Source organism: Equus caballus, chromosome 2, assembly GCF_041296265.1.
Source record: "Equus caballus isolate H_3958 breed thoroughbred chromosome 2, TB-T2T, whole genome shotgun sequence".
NCBI lineage: Eukaryota > Metazoa > Chordata > Mammalia > Perissodactyla > Equidae > Equus > Equus caballus.
The window spans coordinates 18,683,451-18,703,478 of record NC_091685.1 but is presented as its reverse complement, the minus strand read 5'-3'; the positions used below and the strand labels follow the sequence as shown (position 1 = coordinate 18,703,478).

The 20,028-nt window shown below is 40.7% G+C and overlaps 1 protein-coding gene across 21 annotated transcripts in view; it reads left to right on the top strand.

The window, feature by feature from the left end:
- The window catches only part of MACF1 (microtubule actin crosslinking factor 1), a 323,887-nt gene that overhangs the window by 101,935 nt on the left and 201,924 nt on the right, over positions 1 to 20,028 (top strand). Inside the window, exon 1 of one of the 21 annotated variants that reach the window (XM_070260391.1) lies at positions 8,837 to 9,911. The exons of 19 other annotated variants lie outside the window; for them this stretch is intronic. In XM_070260391.1, the coding sequence (XP_070116492.1) occupies positions 9,845 to 9,911 (67 nt within the window). In that variant the 5' untranslated portion in view covers positions 8,837 to 9,844. Of the gene's footprint in view, positions 1 to 8,836; positions 9,916 to 20,028 lie in introns of those variants that run through there. One more of the 21 variants, XM_070260393.1, reaches the window with a different exon arrangement.

Below are 20,028 nucleotides of genomic sequence, written 5' to 3'. Positions count from 1 at the left end.
TGGGGTGCTGTGAGTCGTGAGTTTGTGTGTGGATCTGCTGAGCAAACCGGGCAGCCCTGGGACCAGTTTGGGATCCAGGCTCGCTCTTGTTCAGTGAAACCGCCTGGCTGGAGGGTGCTGGTTTGATGAGGTGATGTCTGGGCTTGAAGCTGAGGGAAGTGGCATCTGTGCTGACTTTTGTCCTTCCTCAGAGAATCAAGCTCTTCCTTTCTTGACTTTTCCAATTTCAAAGTGGTTTTTGGATTTTTTAAACTTTTTTTAAACCAAAAACGTACAGTAACTTGATCACTCTCCTCCAGGTATAGATGTGGGAAAATGAGTGGGATTAGAGAAGTTTCAGGATTTGGTGTATATTGGGGTAAGAAAAGATAGAGGAAAGGCCAGTGAGAAGAAAGGGTCTAGTGGTGTCCTTGCTGAGGTGTGTCTTGTAACACTAGGGTGCCTCTTTTTTTTTTTTTTTAAAGATTGCCGCCTGAGCTAACATCTGTTGCCAATTTTCTTTCCCTGCCCCCCCCCCGCCCCTTCTTCTCCCCAAAGCCCCCCAGTACATAGTTGTATATTTTAGTTGTAGGTCCTTCTATTTGTGCTATGTGGAATGCCGCCTCAGCATGGCCTGACAAGCGGTGCCATGTCCCTGCCCAGGATCCAAACCAGTGAAACCCTGGGCCACCGAAGAGCAACGTGCGAACTTAACTACTCAGCCACGGGACTGGCCCCTGTTCTCTTTGATATGATTGAAACTGTTCCTTTCCCCTCAGGCAGCCACACAGTGTACTCTATGTGTGTGTCCAAGCCATCCTGTATTCAATGCAAGGAAGTTAACTGTTCTTTTCCCCAAAGATTCAGGCCCTGATATTTTAAAAAAATTTTTAATGGTAGCAGACCCTTCTTTCTTCCCATATTGCTGTTCGTTCCATTATATTCCCTTGGCTTCTAAACACCCAGAGCAGGGATCAGCCCTGTGTTTAGCGGATTCTAAATCTCCATAGTTGAGGATTAATAAAGTCTAACTTTTTGCAGAACACACCCTTGGATCTCGGTGCCTTCATTGCCTCAGTACTGTCATTGTGATCGCTTCCTACCTTCAAGCCAGTGTATTGAGACTCTTGTTACTTTGTATCTTACAAGTTAATTTGGAGATTTGATGACTTGTTACTTAGCTTTCTAATAAAAGTTCATGAATGCTTGACAGAATTAGAATAAGATTCAATCATTCCCCAGTGTCTTTTCCAGTAAGTGCCAGAAAAGCTTTTGACTGAATATTCAGATCCCAGTGTGTGTGTGTGTGTATCAGCAAAAACAGACATTTAGAAATATGTTTGCTTGTGTGGTGGTGTGTTTAAAAAGGTATCCCAAAGTCACTTTCTTGAAATGTGAGCCTGTATTTGAGCTTAGAAAGAAAGGAAGAGGCAGGCATGAGTTCCTTGGCCCTGTGTGCCATTTCATATGTAATGAGAAAGAAATAGCATTTAGGCGGGGACTGCTGCTTTCCTTTCCCTGAATTATGGTAATGATGTTTCTAAACCACTAATGGATTAACATTTTAAAAGTTTATCTTCAGTATAGGATCTTCTATGGAACTTAGGAGTCATAGCCTTATCTTGTAAGTGCTTTCTTTTTTATGTTTTAGAAATACTAATTTTATAAACAGCCATAAAATACATTGAAGTAAAAATACGTTATAAAAGCTTTTTGGTTTTATGAGACGACTGATTGTAGTATCTAATAGTTATATTGGGAATGTGCTATGTTCAGTTTATCTGTAAAATTAGAGCAGTGGTTTTTCAGTTAGAGACTATGGATACCAAAGCTTCCATAGAGGTACTTAGGAAATTCTGCACTTATAATTTCAATTTTTAAGATGTATTACATCTATTTTAAAGTGTATTTAAAAATAATGTGTGCACTCCTAATGTACTACCTGCCAGTTGGACATCGCCAGAATGAAGTTTCTCCACCATCTCTGTGTATATATTTATACTGCTTATAAATGTACACTTGGGGCTGGCCCCGTGGCCGAGTGGTTAAGTTCGAGTGCTCCGCTGCAGGCGGCCCAGTGTTTCGTTGGTTCATATCCTGGGCACGGACATGGCACTGCTCATCAAACCATGCTGAGGCAGCGTCCCACATGCCACAACTAGAAGGACCCACAACGAAGAATATACAACTATGTACCAGGGGGCTTTGGGGAGAAAAAGGAAAAAAAAATAAAATCTTTGGGACTGGCCCCGTGGCTGAGTTGTTAAGTTCTCACGCTCCACTGCAGGCGGCCCAATGTTTCGTTGGTTCGAATCCTGGGCACGGACATGGCACTGCTCATCAAACCACGCTGAGGCGGCGTCCCACATGCCACAACTAGAAGGACCCACAACGAAGAATATACAACTATGTACTGGAGGGCTTTGGGGAGAAAGAGGAAAAAAATAAAATCTTTAAAAAAATAAAAATAAAAAAAGTAAATGTACACTTGATTGAAAAGGTGAGGATGTGCTTTCTGATCCTTTTTTTCCTAATTGAAAGTGTGTGCACTATTGCAGAAGAGAGGCCCTGTGCCTAATAAATTCTAGGCAAGGCTCAATTGTGTGGGCTCAGTTGCTCTGTCCATAATAGTGAGTGGATAACACATTGCTAAGTGATAACACTGTCATATTGGCTTACTCTGTGTTAAAAGTTTTTGTGATTCTTGTCCCACTTGTCTAGTCATATGTACATATTATAAAGAATGTACATAGTTTTCAGATATTGAAGGTATTTAACTTTGAATCAAATATTTCTATTCTTTCAGGCTTCTTGTATCAATTTATTTGAAAAATATCCTGAGATTACCAGGCAAACTGTTACTGTTTGTTTCTGTTTGTATAAACCAGTTTTTAAAAAATGGTTCTCTAGGGGCTGGCCCCGTGGCCGAGTGGTTAAGTTCACACGCTCCGCTGCAGGCGGCCCAGTGTTTCGTTGGTTCGAATCCTGGGCGTGGACATGGCACTGCTCATCAAACCACTCTGAGGCAGTGTCCCACATGCCACAACTACATGGACCCACAACGAAGAATATACAACTATGTACTGGGGGGCTTTGGGGAGAAAAAGGAAAAAAATAAAATCTTTAAAAAAAAAAATGGTTCTCTGGAGTAGAACACAACATAGAAATAAACCAAATGCTGAGGCTAATATAACTGTGATTAATTAAGCTCTAATTTCAATAAAAATTACCTGATTGGCTATGTCATTTGCCTTTAAAATAAGTAACATAAATTTGAACCTATAAAATTGATTTATGCTATTAAATACTGCTTTTATATGTTCTGTCTTAGATATGTTTGGAAAAAGTCTTCTGTAAGAGTTGAAAAACCACTTGATGGTTTCTGAGGTTCTGCTTTCAGTGCTGTGGTTCTAAAATACTGTGTTCTAGTAAATCCCTACTATGTTTGTATAGATTTGTGACTTCTTCCACTTTTAAAGTTAATAATATATTCTGTTTTGCCCTTAGCATTGGAGGGGCATCTTAACCAGTCCAACCCCTTACTCTATACTACCCTTGTCAGAAATCATTCTTCCTTTGCTTGAGGGTCTCTGATTGTGAAACATACAACCTATGGACTAGTCATTTTATTGGTAACTGGGGAGTTCTTTTTTAAGCTGAAAGTTGCCTCTTTGTAACTTATGCCCATTAGTCCAAATTCTGCCTGGCAAAGATCAAGTCTCCCTCTTCTGGATGTCAGGCTTGCTTATATTGGAAGGCTATCTTTGCTAGCCTAGATGCTTCCCTTTCCATTGCTATATATGATTTCCTAACTCCTTATCATTCTAGTACTCCCTTTGGACAGTTGAATTGATTGTTTTTGCTTTGAAAATGTAGCCGTGTGTATGTGTGTGTGTATGTATGTGTGTGCGTGTGTACATGTAGAGAGAGAGAGGTGAAAGGAGTGTAGCAGAAACGTAGGGAAGGAATTACTGATTACTATTTTCTTTAAGATTTTATTTTCCCTTTTTCTCCCCAAAGCCCCCCGGTACGTAGTTGTATATTTTAATTGTGGGTCCTTCTAGTTGTGGCATGTGGGATGCCACCTCAGCATGGCTTGATGAGCAGTGCCATGTCCACACTCGGGATTTGAACCAGCGAAACCCTGGGCTGCTGAAGCGGAGTGTGTGAACTTAACCTCTCTGCCATGGGGCTGGCCCCTGATTACTGTTTCTTAGTTGTTTTTTCTAGGTGTTAATGGGTCCATTGGTGAGATTTGGTTATATAAGTACATGGCTTTTACAACTACGTTCCCATGTCACCATCTCTTCAGCAGATGTAAACAAGATACAGGAAGACACAGTTTGTACTGAAGCCACATAATACCTACAAGACAGAATTTAGTGCTCAATTAGTGCTTGGAATTTTAAGTGGTTTTCAGCACACCCTGTCCACACTTGCTTTCACGTATTTTATCTCATTGTTCCCAAAACTTCCTATTGTTTTAGTTTGCATCTTCATTTTTTCTCTCTAGGATTGTTGAAATAATCTATTTCCCCCATTCTCAAACAATCTCCCATCTGTCTTCTGACTGTAGCCAGAGTGATCTTTCTAAAATACAGGGCTATCTGTCATTCCTGCTTAAAATCCATCACAGCTTCCCCTCTGCTTTTAGAAGCAAATTCAGACTCTTTAGCATGACGTCAAAGTGTTTTGTGATCTGCCTCCTGCCTGTTGCACTCGTTTTGTTTCCTGTCTTGGCCTTACCAACACCCAGTGTTCCACATCACTGAAAAACTTGTAGATCTCTAGCTGAAATGCCTGTACCCTCTTTTCAACTGGACTACTTGATCTTGCTCTTCAAGGTAAGTAGTTATTGCTTCTGGAAAGCCTTCCTTGACTGAAATAAGAGTTCCTGTTCTGTGCTCCAGTAGCACTCGTAATACTTCTTATTCAAGCCTGTATTGTCATCTTGCTTAGCTTGTCTCTCTTTCCCCACTAATTAGTTTCTATTAGACTGTGAGATCTTTAAGAACAGGGACTCATTCATCTCAGTTTCTCAAGTGTCTGAGACAAAATAGGTGTCAGTAAATGTTACTTGAACAAATAAATGAAGGACTTAAGATAGCATTAGCTATAAGCTGTAGCAGGAACCATGTTCATTTGTGTACTTACAGGGCTTGACTTAGCTCGATATGTGGCCTGAGGGGTGCTCAGTATAGGTTACCTGAATGATATAGAGTTGCCCTGAGTTTTACTTTATTAATATCCATGTTGTGATAGTATAAACAGGACAAGGGCTTTATAGTTACTTGAGAAGAACATTTGAATTTTTTGTGTGTTTGTGAAAGGACAGATTTTTCCCTAAGGTCTTGTTTTCTCCATCTGTAAAATGAAAGGCTCAGGCAATCCAGTCTCTTAAGATTTTTTTCCATTTCTAACACACCACTAGGAGGACCAGTTATAATTCCTGGATCTGGAACATATGGAGTACAAACTAGGATTGTGTCACTTTTTTTTTTTTTCTAAGCAGCTCCATCACACTATTGAGTCATATTAAACTTAAGATTTAAGTTGCAAAATGGCCAAACCCTGTACATGAACTGTTGTTATCTCCCCTCCAGAGACTGCTGTGCTTTGGTTTTCTTGTGCTTTAGCAGAGGACTTCAAGGTTTCCTAGTTAAATTTTGTGTTATGAAAGTTGGTGTATTTTTTTGAGATTGCTTTGAACTTTGATTCCGCCATTTATGACGTTAGCTGGGCATCCTCCATTAGTATGATCTAAAAATTTGTTAAGCATATAATAGGCAAATAATAAATATTTAAATGGTCATATATCTAATATATCTTTATTCAAATAACTAAAACATTAGGTGTTTTAGTCAAAGTGGAGACTTTATCTTTCTCTTTCCTTAGCTTTTTTTTTTTGAGATTGGCACCTGAGCTAACAACTGTTACCAATCTTCTTCTTTTTGTTTTCTGCTTTTTCTCCTGCAATTCCCCCAGTACATAGTTGTGTATTTTTAGTTGTGGGTCCTTCTAGTTGTGGCATTTGGGATGCCACCTCAGTGTGGCCTGATGAGCGGTACCATGTCCGCGCCCAGGATCCGAACCAGCGAAACCCTGGGCCGCAGAAGCGGAGCGCGCAAACTTAACCACGGGGCCGGCCCCTTCCTTAGATATTTTCGTCTAGATTTGTGCTGTATGGTAAAAAGACCACCAAACTTGGAGTCAGAAGATTTGGGTTCTAAGTCCTGGCTCTTCTGCTTACTAATATGTGTTGTTAGACAGGTCACTTAATTCGTCTGGACTTCAGATTTCTAATCTGTATGAGAAGAAAAAAGACTAAGATCTCTAATTTTCTGTGATTCGGGCAGTGCAGTCATCTGGCCCATTCTTGGAAGTAGTGTGGAATTGTGGTTGAGAGCTGGTTGAGAGTCCACAGTCAGACTACCTGTGTTTTCATCCTCCCTCTGCGCCTACTGGCAGAGTGACATTGATCCCTCTGGGCCTCTGTCTCCTCAACTGTAAAATGGGGCTAAAATGCTGCATGGTTGTTTTGAGTTCATTCTTAGAACATATTCTGCACATGGTAAGGACTGCATAATTGTTCGCTATTGTTATTGTACTTTTTTTTCACAAAAGATATCATTGAAGATATAGTGCTTTCCTGTGGGCTGCTGAAACAAAATATAAATGCTTGTCTTTACAGTTCGGAATTAAGAAATGTGATGGGGGGCCAGCCAGGTGGCATAGCAGTTAAGTGCGCACGTTCTGCTTCGGCAGCGTGCGGTTTGCTGGTTCGGATCCCGGGTGCAGACGTGGCACCACTTGGCAAGCCATGCTGTGGTAGGCGTCCCACGTATAAAGTAGAGGAAGATGGGCACGGATGTTAGCTCACGGCCAGTCTCCTCAGCAAAAAGAGGAGGATTGACAGCAGCAGGTTAGCTCAGGGCTAATCTTTCTCAAAAGAAAAAAGAAAGAAAAAGAAAGAAAGAAATGTGATAGGAGCCAATGTGAGAGTATATAAAAAGTTAGCGATATATTATGAATCATTGTCTTACACTTTAGAAGGAAACACTTCTGTGTCTGCTTTAAGATCCTTAATATTGGGTGATTTTGGTGTTGTAGGAAATAAATGTATAGCTTCAATTTTCTGTGCTATTATAAGAAAGCCAGTAGCTGTAAATTCTTGGATAACTTCTAGCTGTGTGTGGAAATATTTGCATGAATCTCTTCCTTCCATTCAGCATTTTAAAGATCTGCAGATAGCAGCCAGATTCACCTTTTCCTGCCTCTAACATCTCTGGACATCTAGTGAACTATGAAATGACTAAAATTTGGGCAAAAAAGAAGGGGAATGGCCTGGATAATCACTGCAGTGGCTGGTTTCCTCTGGATAATCAGGAGCTGACTGTCTTCATCAAAATTCTCTCCCTACTGTCAGCAGCAGCTTCCCTTTTGAGGCTCAAGACCTCTTAAGATCCTAAAGGGAAGGCCTGTCTCCTGGCAGCTAGATTGACCTTGTCCTTGAGACTCTCCCCTCTTTCCTCAGTCTGCAGTGCCTGCAGGGGAAATGGGTTCTGCTTGGATGTCAGGGGAGTGAGGAAGAAGCAAGCTTTGGTTCACGTTCTTGAAACCTTACCCGGAATTGATTATTTTGATTTTTGTAGACTGCAAAGTTATTAAGTATTTCTAGAAGTGGCCCCACATATTCATTTGGGATATGCCCTAAATCTCCAGTTGGCCATAGTCAAGTGCTTTTATTTCTTAACCTTCCCAGGAATATTCCGCCTCCTTATGTATACAGCTCCCCAACCCAGTTTAGTTGTTCTGGTGTAGGTCCCTCTCAGAGACAGCGCAGTATAATAGGAGGCATAGCTTTGAAGCTGGACAGAAGGCTATGTAATCTTGGTCAAGTCGTTTAACCTTTTTAAAGTATTTTCATTTCTAAAATGGAAATGATAATACCCTTCCTAGTGAATTGTTGTTGGGATTAAATGAAATGATGTTTAAAGTTCTTAGTACATTACCTGTGAATTCAGTTACAGCAGATGCTCAATTAGTTTTCGCTTAGGTTATTGTGTGCCTTCTAAATGTGTTAGAGCCTGGGATATGAAGACAGAAGACAGTCCCTGTACTCAAGGAATTTAAATCTAATAAGGGAAAAGGTTACTGAATATGAATCAGGGAGTGTTTATTCCCTTTTTTTCTCTCTCCCCTATTTCTCATGCATTTCTTTTCCTAGGACAAGGTAAATTCTAGGAGGACCCTTCCTCTCCAAAGCTGACTAAGAAGAGTCTAATAAGAGGAACAAACTTAGTAGAGTTGTCACAGGTTATCGGGGTGACTGGGAGCTTAGTCAAGGAGGGATAAAGTCAGCTGTGAGTCCCATTATTAGTAAGTAGTATCAGGATTATTACCAGTTTGCAGGTGGGAGGGATGCCCAGTAGGGGCTGCAGGAAGCTCTGAGGGACTTCCTTCCTCCAAGGGAAGGAAGCTCTGAGGGACAGGGCTTGTTTAAACTGACTGGCCTGCTAGGCAGGCTCGTGTTTACCTTTTCTCACTTGCAGTCTTCTGGGTTAATCTCTGGAAACTTGCTTTCCTGGGTGCTGCCCCTCCCTCCCTGCCTTCAGGAACAGGATTGGAAGTAGCATTAGCCTGAAGAAGTTGTTCTATTTAGGGAGCTAGAGCAGAGGGCCAGTGATTAGGCCCTTATCTGCAGTGGGGCCTTTCTGAGTGGTGTGGGGCCAGGATCGGTCTGTCCTGACATCGACAGAGGCTCGGCTTTTCTATCCCCTGGTTGAGTCAGAGTTGTGAAGAGCAGTAGATGGGCTGGGCCATCTGAATGAAAAAGCCCTTCATTGTGTTTCTTCAGCATTCCAGTGTCTGGTACAATTAGCCAAGACTCAGAAAACAAGTTGGACAAACAAGCAAGCGGCCTTCCACTGATGGATAAAGGGATTTCTGGCACAGCTGAGTTAAGTACGCTGACTGCAAGGACGAAGTGGGAGGGTCTTGGAAGGGGAATGGTGCTTTGGGATGACATTCTTGGCTGGATGAGGGGAAAGAATGGAGCAACAAGCACGGGGTGTTTTTGAAGTTGATGAAATCTGCCATGCTAATCTACCTGAGAGGCTGGCTGGGGCTGGGCTGCTCTGTAAACTCGGTGGAATCATTGGAGAGAGACTGTGATTCTTCACTTTGGGCAGCTGTGAATGTGGGGAAATGAAGCTCCCTTTGGAATCTAGGAATCTGTTGGCAGCAGACAGTGTATGGACTTGTTCCTTTGTAGTCTCTCCGTTGTGGGACCTTCTCAGTTGGTTAACACTTTATATGTACTGCCTGAGAAGAGGCAAGCCCAGGAACAGATTGTTGGGCAATGGATGCACTGTTCCTGACTTGGCAGTAAGCTAGTTTACTTCACCAGCTCTCCTGCAACTCTCTAAGATTCCCCAGGTCACTGCTCTGCAAATGGAGGGTAATTCGAAGACCAGCTTCTGCCTGCTCAGACTTACTCAGTAACTCAACTGGACTTTTGCATATGAAGCTCCCACTTCCGCATGCTGCTGTTGGTCTGAAAACACTGAGCTGGTGCCACTTTTGAGTAGGATGCTATTTGCCTGAAGACCTGGACCCAGTTTTTGGAAGTGCCGTAAGGAGGAGCTTCCTCTCTGACCCAAGGGGAGGAGGAGGTCAGTAGGAAGTGGTGGGTGGAGCCACTTCTCTGTACTTCTGCTCTCTCTTCATCGCACAGCACTTTGGCTGTCTGTCTCTGTTCACCTCACAGCCGTTTTTGAGGAGCTGCAGAAGGTGCACAGGCCACAAGCTGGAGGTTCTTTGGCACACCCTCCTTTTAGGTGGGGTCAGCAGACATAGGGGCGCCATGTGGCCCCGTTACCAAGATGAGCAGGAGTTCAACGCCCACCTGGTTTGCCGCATGTGCTGTATGGGTTAGTACGTGAAGTTTTTTCCTTGTCTGGGCCTGAGGATCCCAAATAGCCCTTGCTCTCTTTGACTCATAGGAATGTGTGGGCTTTGAAGCCTTCCAGGTGTTTTAACCTTTGGGCTTGTTAAAATGTGCAGTGGAATAGATTGGGTGCCTTACTTCCTGCGGAACTTCATAAGCTTGTAGTGACTGGCAGTTAAGAGCCTAAGCTTTGGGTGTGGGACTTTTTTATAGAGACTGAATTCATACTCACACTTCTGCCTGTATCAGGAAACCACTTTTAAATTATGTTGCGTAGTTCTGAAAGTCCAGGGTGTATTTTTAGCGAAGTTAGTTGGTTACCGAGTCCACCTCTGAGCAGACTGGATGGGGTGGGGGTGGAGGGAGGAGTCATGGCCTAGGTTTCCTCTTTGGGGCTGGTTGCTAATTCTCTTACACTTACTCTCTTCTGCCAGCTATGAGGAGGGAAAAAGGCTTGAAGATGGTCTGGGGATAGACCTAAAGAAGAATTGGAGGCTAGGAGAAGAGTCATATTGGCTGTAACTCAGAGCTCTCTTGATGAAGGAGAAGAGTTAATTTAAATAATCTTCTGTGACCTTGAGCAAGTGGCCTAGCCTTTTTGGCCATAGATTTCCTTGGCTTCCAAACTATAGGGTGTACAGACTGGTGCTGGAATGAGATATCAATTCCTCAATTCTCCATGTAATGAAAAAGATAAGGAAAATGTAGTGTGCCTTTCGTAAAGCTAAACTTACTTAAAAGAACTTTCCTTTATTCTGAAATTGCCCTTCCTACTTTTTTTTTTATATTAAAATGTCCTTTATTTTACAGAAAAGTTGTTATTAGATGGTAGTTAGTTTTTGGATATCCTCACTTAGCAAAATAAAAAGTTGACTGCTCTATGTTATGTTTTCTAATTTATTTTGGAGCATTTACTGGTTTGTGAAATCTAAGTTTGGGAACTACTGGATTGATCGTCTGCTAACATCTTTTGATTTTATACTCTGTGTCTCTAAAACAGAACAAAATTGTGACCCAGATAGGCAGATTTTCACTAAAATTGAAATCACTGTTTGTTTGCTGAAGAGAGGACCTCAAAAGCAACTTCAGAGTGGAGAGCAGAACTAGGGTTCCGATCTCATCTGCTGACTGCTAGGCTGGTACTGCCAAATAGCTAAGCGCTTTTTGAGAAACAAAGCTGGTACTATAGTAATGTTTGAGGCACACGGAGGGTCAATTTTCGTCAGTTATTGCCATGTAGTCCAGCTTTTTATCTTTCTGGTATCGTTGAGATTTCCTTCCTGAGATCTAGAGGAAAGAATCGTCTGCATCTGAAAGTACTTGGAGATAAAAGGGCCCTTTTTCTGTAATCAACAGAGAACTATAAGGGAGTCTAGAATCTTTGTTGAAAGTTTCAAGCCAAAAACATTATTCTCCCAGCTCATTGTACCTCACTTAATCCAGTGGAGGCAATGTAGCCCAATAGTTAAGAAGATGGATTTTGACATAAACTGTCTGCCTGGGGCTCCTGCTCTAGCACTTAACAGCTATTTGAACTGGGAAAAGTGCTTAACCTTTCTATGCCTTGGTTTCTGCATTCGTTAAAAGTGGATTAACATAGACCCTAACTCAGAGTCGTGAGGGGTACATGGTCTTCAAGCACTTAGCCCAGTGCAACCTTCCCAGGTGATTTCGATATGGCTAATTCACAGATTGGTGTTTGGACTAGGTCCATCTAGTCCAAACTGTCACTTTATAGATGAAAATCAGGCTCAGAGAGGGGAGATGAGTGTCCTTTAAGGTAAGAACCGTAGACTAGAGGCCAGCAAATCGAAATTATAGACCTGATTCTGCCCATGTGACCTTATCTAAGTTCTTAAATCCCTCCAGGCTTTGATTTCTTTATCTTTAAGGTTTTTTGAGGATTCTTAAGCCTCAGTATTTCATTGTATCTGTGAAGTATTTAATTTTTCTGAATATGATACTCCAGTTAATACTTTAGAAATTACTGAGCTTTTCTCCCTTTTCCCTTCTCATCTGATGCCTCTCCCTCCATCTCTGTGGCTCTTTTCTTTTGCCACCATGCTTGCTCCTGGCTTATTTCTTTATCTAACTTCTGCCCTGTATTTTCTGATTCCCAATAGTGTAAAGAATAAATTATCATTAATAAAGTTCAGGTTTTCTTAAGAAATAACATAGTATTTTAATTTTGCATTGAAGTTTCTAGGGTTATCACTTCCCTAAGTTTCCAAGTCTCAATTCTCATTGAGACATTCTAAGTCTGCACCATCCCTTGGTGATAGATGCCTTTCATGAATCCCTATTGCACCTCTCCTCTTCCCTTAATTATGCAGGACTACATTGTGTTGCCTTCTAATAATTTCATGGCAGCAGTAGAGTGTGGTGGTTAAAGTCCATGACAAACTTGGATTTGAATCTCAATTCTGCTACATACTAATTGTGTGAATTCTGGCAAATTATTAATAAGCTTTTCTGAGCATCAATTTGATCTATAAAATGAGGATAAATAATGCATATTTACTAGAGTTGTGAGGGTTAAGTCAAGTACTAAGTGAGACAGGCCTCACACAGTGCCTGACACAGAGTAAACACAAGAAATATCCAGGTCAGACTTACCTCCCAAAGTTTACTTATATACTTCTGAGGATAGGAATGATTTTTAATGCTGGTGCCATTATACATTATTGGTAAGCACATTTTAATTGCTTGATCTTTAATTCAGCCCATTTTCTTTGAGTTTACATTAAGTGGTGCAAAGTCTCCTGGGTTCAGATGTGGCACGAAGAATTTAGGAAAGCTGTAACTGTAGAAGGCGCATCCGAATGGAAATCCCTGCTCCCTGCTGAAAAACAGTCTTTTAATTTTTTAATTATTATTTGAGAATACCTCTTAATCTGACTTTGAAAATACCATCTTAAAGTGTCCTTGTAGAAATAGCCTTGGCTCATAGCGAGTTCTCTGTGTATATTTATTAAATGAATGCTTATTCTTGAGTGCCTACTATTATCCTAAATGTTGGATATTTAAGGAAATTTAAAACATAGCTCTTGACTCCAAAGAGCTAAAGTTCAGAGAGAGTAATAGGATTTACGTATAGAGATATCTAACAATTAGAGAAATAGGACTTTATATAGAGATATCTAACAGTAGGTTTTGAATGCTTGGTGCCAAGTAAATCGAATAAACACAGGCATCTACAGGCATCCAGAGGTAGCTGGCATAGCCAGAAAGATGAAAAGGGAGAAGTGGGACTTCAGCTTGACCTTGTAAGGAGGCTCTAAATTAGATAAACCAAGAAAAGGAGGGTAGAAATTCCAATTGGGGGAAAAGGGTAAACGAAGGCAAGAATGTGCAAGGTATGTTTGGAAACAATGAGATCTGAATGGTTGTAGTTGAGGCATGCAGGGGAGAGTCTAAAGATAAAGTTGGAAGAGTAGGTAGATTGTAAATTCCTTCAGGTCAGAGGCAGTGTCTTGTCTTTATCTCCTCCAACCACCTGACGCTGTGAAAAAAGATGGAATTGAATTTCAAATGGTCGTAGTGGACTATGGAAACAAAGCACTGAGACTTGATCCCTGGTTTTCTAGGAGCCATGAAAGGATTTCAAATAAAGGGATGATACGGGCAAAGTGGTGATTTAGGAAGATTTGTTGAAATAGGCTATCTGCTCTGCCTGCTACAGACTCAGCTATCAACTGTTAGCTTCAAATCTGTAGTCTAAATTCTGACTGCTCTTCTGAATTTGAGACCTAAGGTCCTGCCAATACTTCATTATTTTTCTTCTACTTCACCCAACCTACCCTCACCCAATCTGTGCTGCCTTCTGTTTTCCTTATCTCAAGGTACCACTCCTCCCAGTTGCTCTGACTAGAAACATTAGAATTATCTGGAACTCTCCCTTTCCTTAACGCGTCTAATCAGTAGTTAAGGGCGGTTGTTTTTGCCTATACAGTGTTTGGGGATGGGCCTGCCCTCTTTACATTCCTGCTGCCTCTGTCCTCATTCATGCTCGTAGGTTTCTTTCTTGGTTTGTCACTAGGCCTGTAACTCGTTCTTCTACCTCATGGTGTCTCTCTGCTGCAGTCTGGCCTAAAGCCAATGCCAGATCAATCTTTCCAAAACACCCTCTGCTTCAGAAAATTTCAGTGATATTCTTTTATCTACTGAATTAAGGACATTTCTCCCTCCAGCTTTCTGGAGTGATTTGGCCTCTGGCGACCTTGCTAGTTCCCTTTCTCATTACATTGCTAAATGTCTGCTGTGCATATCCATACCGTTCCCTAAAACACATCCTGTGTACTTATAAGTCTCCAAACCACTGCTCATACTTTTTCTTTGGTTTAGAATTCCTTAACCCCTTTTTGAGCTGCCAAAATGCTACCTGTCATCTACGATTTAGTTAAACACCATGCTTTCCATGAACTCTTTTCCTACCCCTCTACCAGAATCAGTCAACTCTGTGTTTATCCGCATGATTTTGTGTAGCTTATATCTGGTGTGTTATTTGCTTGGTGTTATTGTTAATTATTTACATGTTGATCTCTACTAGATTGTAAACTTCATGAGGTCGCAGAACAGGCCTATTCTGACTCTCTATTTCCCTTCTCTTTTAGCTCAGCTCTCTCATTTTTAGATTTCCAGGTGGTTGGTGCTTCTTGGGCTTTTTGAACCCCTTGTGATTTTTTTGTGGCCCTCAGGGAAACAAGCAGAGGCTCTTCTCTCATTTTCTTTTTTAATGATTCATAATGGACCGGGACTGTGTTGTAGGCTATGTCAAATCAGAACACAGATCTTTGTGCCTCAAATGCAGGCTTTCATTCCAACCCTAGGCCTATTCTCAGATCGCTCCTAGTAGAGTAGGACAGATAGACAAGTAAGCTATGATACCTTGCAATAAACACAAGGGGCATATCGCCTAAACTAGTGTAAGGGGTGGGAAAAGCTCCTGGAGGAGGTGATAGTTGAGTTGAATGCTGAAGAAAGAGTAGTCAGAGAAGTGGGGAACTCTATTCCATGCAAAGGGAACAGTAAATAAGGGTAGGATTGCATTCTGGTGAGAATGTTCAGAAGGCTGGAGTTTTTATGAGAGAATGGAAGGGGATGAGTGGCAGGCAGGCATCACATCATAATGTGTCTTAGATCCCCAGCTAAAAAGTTTGAATATTATCCTGAATGGAGGCATCAGGCTTTGGAATCCAGTGGAGATGAGTTGAAATTTGACTTCATTACCTACCTTGTGATCTCAGGCAAGTTACTTAACCTCTCGGGCTTTATCTTTCTAGTACAATAATACCTATCTTTCAGGGTTGTTGAGCATTAGAAATAATATATGTAAGGTACTTAGCACAAAAGTAGGTGCCCAATAAATATTAACTATTAATATTATTAGGAGGATAAGGAGTCACTGAAGGATTTTAAGGTGGATAGTAACAAGATCAGTCTTGTCAGAAGGATTTTTGGCAGCATTGAAAAGGATGTCATCTTAGTCAGTTTGGGCTGCTATAGTAAAACCTTAGACTGGATGGCGTAAACAGCAAACATTTATTTCTCACAGTTCTGGAAGCTGCAAGTCCAAGATTAAGGCAGCTGCAGATTTGGTGTCTAGTGAGAGCCCTCTTCCTGGTTCATAGACAGCTGTCTTCTCACTGTACCCTCTCATGGAAGAAAGAGAGCAAGAGAGCTCTCTGAGGTCCCTTTTATAAGGACACTAATCCTGTTCATCAGGGCTCCACTGTCATGACCTAATCATCTCCCAAAGGCCTCACCTTCTGTTACTAGCATGGTGGGGGTTAGGATTTCAATATATGAATACTGAGGGGGACACAAACATTCAGTCCATAATGGATTATAGCAGGGAAACCTTTTAGAAGCAGGGGAAAAAGAAGAGTTCAGTTTTCAGCAAGGTGAGTGTGAGGTGAGCATGAAATTTTTAAGAGGCAATTGGACATATGAGAGTGGTATTTAGAATAAAGCCTTGAACTAAAGATATGGATTTAGAAATTATCAGAGTATAGGTTGTAGTTGAAACCATGGGAGGAGATTAAATCATTCTGGGAGAGTATAGAGAACGGCTCTTCTTAACTTTTTTTTTGAAAAGCTATGATTTTTATTTTTTCTCCCACTATGTACATAACACTCAAAATTTTTCATGCAGTTTTAGGTGGTTCCCAACACCCCCTCTCCAAACCCGTCTACAGACCCTTGGGTCCATGGATATCTTATGAACCCGTAATACAGAATGAAAAGGAAAGAGGGCTAAGGATGAGCAAACATTTAAGAAGTGAACAGAGGAGAAAGAACAACCAAAGAGGAAGGAGGAAAATCAGGGTAGAATGGAGTCTCAGATTCAAGAGGGAGAGTGGATTTAAAAGGTGAGAAGGAATGATCAGCAGTGTCTTCTGGGCTGGCGATTAGGTGAATGTGGGGAGAGCAGTTTCAGTCAATTTGGGGGCTGGAAGCCAGGTCATGTGGGGGAGTAAGAGGTGAGAAAGTGGATTCAGAGTTTAGATGGAAGGACTTGCCTCATTTACAGAGAGGGACATCTCTGCCAGTGAAACTAAAATAAAAAAAATTAGGGTAGATATTGGTAGCTCGGTTGCCTGTAGTGGTCTTAATATAGTTGGAAACAAGTATTAAATCCTTCTAATTAAGTAACCCCCACATGATTAATTGGTGCCTCAATATGTTCAATCTAAGAATTTCCCAGTGAGCAGTTGGGTTCTCCATTGTCACTTCATAGCCTTTGGTGCAGCTGAGTTTATAAAAAGCATCAAAAGGAATATCACCTTTTCTTTGACTATTTTCCTCTCTTGTAAGGTGCCTTCTGAAAATTCTACCTCCAGGGTTAGGTACAAAGATCTTTGCTGGGCTGGAATTAAATTCAGGATTTATACGTAGGGGACCAAACCAGAAACTTATTAAAAAGTTTGAAAGTCTGAGCTGTTTGGAGCATTCTGAAGGTCTGTGTAATAGAGTTGCTCTTTGGCTTCCCCGATGAATTTCCTTGCTAAAATATTAAGATCTTAAACTCTATGTGCTGCAATATCCTCTTGTCGTGATGCTTAAATTAGGAAAGAACTTTCATGTAATTGATGGGTCTGCAACATAGAATCCTAAAAAAGGATCCTCCAGCTTTGAGGCAAAGTTGTTCTATAAAGCCCTTTTCTGAGGAACGGACAGCTCAGCACTAAGCATGCTGGCTGGTCTTGGGAAGCGCTTGTAATCATGTTGCCCTTAGTAATTATATTCAGTACTTAAACCTCTTCCACCTGAACTGAAAGTCAGTTTCTTAGCTATTGGAAGCAAGACTGATATGAGACCATCAGGCTTCCCTAGTGCATTTTCCTCATGGAAGGGATTGGTAGGTAAGCAGAGTAACTTATGCATGGTAAAATTAAAAAGACTCAATTGTGCTACTCACATCTTCAGGTCTAAAATAGATGAGACAGTGGACTAAAAAGAAATCACATGAATTGCACCTCTTCGTTAAAATATTGATTAGTTTAAAGAGAAATTTATTAACTTTTTCCCTTTCCATCTATGTATTGTTTAACCTGTTATAGCAAACACATGTAATTTTTTTTTTTTTTAAGGATTTTATTTTTTCCTTTTTCTCCCCAAAGCCCCCCGGTACATAGTTGTGTATTCTTCGTTGTGGGTTCCTCTAGTTGTGGCATGTGGGACGCTGCTTCAGCGTGGTCTGACGAGCAGTGCCATGTCCGCGCCCAGGATTCGAACCGACGAAACACTGGGCCGCCTGCAGCGGAGAGCACGAACTTAACCACTCGGCCACGGGGCCAGCCCCGACATGTAATTTTTATAATAAAAGAAATTCTAAAAAGAAAAATAGGAAACTTGTGTCTTCAGAGTGAGAATTTTGTAAAACTAGAAACAGACTATTCTTGGTTATGAAGGTAATAAACATAGGGAAGCAGAGTGGGCCTGGTGTTGGTGAAAATGTGGTGGTCAGAATTTTTAGTTAGCTTTAATTTTGTTTTTCCATCGTGTCTGCATGTCCCAGCACACAGGTGATGCTTATTGGGGTGTTGAGGCTTTTACATGTTGGACTGTTTTCTTATAGGTAACTTGGTTCTGATTTATTCTGTATATTTCTTTAGCCAGTCTTCTCTAATCATATATGGGCCAATCAAGAAAGTTTTTGTTTTAGTTTTATGTCTTATTATGTAGAGTTTTAGCTATTAGAAGCTGTGGGAGATACAAAAAAATAAAGCATAGTTTCTTAAGGAGTTAATGATCTCATTAGTGATGTAAGAATTAAGTGTATTAAAAGTTCAGAACTCTATACAATTATATAAGTGCTAATTGAGTGATTAACTTGGTAAGTACCATAAAAATTTGGACAACAAAGAGACTATTGAAAACTGGAATTGTCAGGAAAGGCTGCCAGACTAATTTTTCTTAAACACAAATCTGATCATGTCGTTCTCCTATTTAAAATCTTTCAGTGCTTCCCCTTTCCTTCCCCTTACCATTTTCGTGACAATAAAGTTTGAACTCAGCTTGTCCTGGAAGGTCATGATTTAGCCCTAACATCCTATCGAGTCTCACCATTACCTAATACACATCCTTAATTCTGTGCAGGTCTCTGAACATAAGCTCCGTCTTTTCTCCATGGATTTGCATTAGATGAAACTTCATGTAATAACTTCGTGCCTTCCCTTCTCTTCCTGGCTAACTTCTACTCATCTTTTAACGTTAGTTAGAGTCACTCATCTGGAAACTTTCAGTAACCTCCCCTGTTTCCCTCCCCTACTCAGGTAGGCGTAACCATTTCTCTAATGTTTTTGGGTACTCTATGCTTACCTCTGTTATAGCACTTATCAAACTGCATTGAAGTTATTGCTCTTTTGTGCTGGGCTGTCATCTCTTTTAAAGGGTAGGGACTGTGACTTTGTGTAACACAGGCTGTTCTAAGCAGCCAGGTCCTTAATAAAGATTTATTCAAAGAATAAACGAGTGAATAAATGAGCTGGATTTTAAAGAATAAATAGCATTTGGAGACATAGAGAGGAAAAGAGTAGCATATCGTGAAGAGAACAGAAATAGTATGAGCAAAGTGTCAGTGATTTAGATAAGACTGTACTTGCAAGCTGATTCTGATTCAGTCTGCAGATGACAGGTTTGAAAAGGATGATGAAGATATTAAATAACTGAATCAGCGTCTAAAAAGATCAAAACATCAAAATATGTTGAAATGACAGTGGTCAAATCTAATAAAAATCCTGGCTTCAAATACATACAGGACTCTATTAAGTGACTTTAAATAGGTTAGACTTTAAAAAAACTTCTAACAGTACCAAATGAGAGCCAGTAGGCAGAATTTACAAGGAAGCAGATTATGACACTTTATGGAACTATTAAATTGGTGTTACCTTATGAAGTAGTAAATTCTCTAAGTTTTAAGTGTCGAGAATATTGTAAACATGTGCAAGTTTTGGCAGGCCTTTCAACTCTGAATACATGATTCTTTGTTGTTGAAGGGATTGGTGTATCAGCAGGCAATTAGAGGAGATAACTTCTAAGGTCCATTCTAATTCCTAAATTCTGTGGTCTATAGCAAGAAGAGATAATTGTTCCTTGCAAAACAGGAAAGGATTCAAGGCTAAAAAGAATGGGAAAATAAGACCAGAGACACAGATGAGGGAGTGCTTACTGAATGGCTATCAACCCAGAAAAGTAAGTAGATACAGTGCATTCACCTGGAAGTGGAGAGAGAGTGTTGGCATTGTTTGGAATGGTACTTATGTGGCTTTTACTAGAGAATCAGTAAGAAGAGAGTAACTGGGCATGAGGGAGAGAAACCTAAGTGAAGTTTGTATGAATTACTAATGAACTAGATTTATATAATTCTGCCACTTTCTTAAATGTGCTACTACTTGGAGAAAAATTACCAGTGGTGGTAATTCAGGTTTAGAGACTGTCATGGTGAATGTAATAGTAGAAGGTTAGGCGGGTGAGAGTCCCTGGGGTATTAGTGATGGCAGCCTTGAACTGCCTAATCATGTTATCTAAAATAGACTAGGGTAATCTCAGATGTCCTTAATAAATAGAGTAAAATAAGAATGGAGTAGTGATTGAAA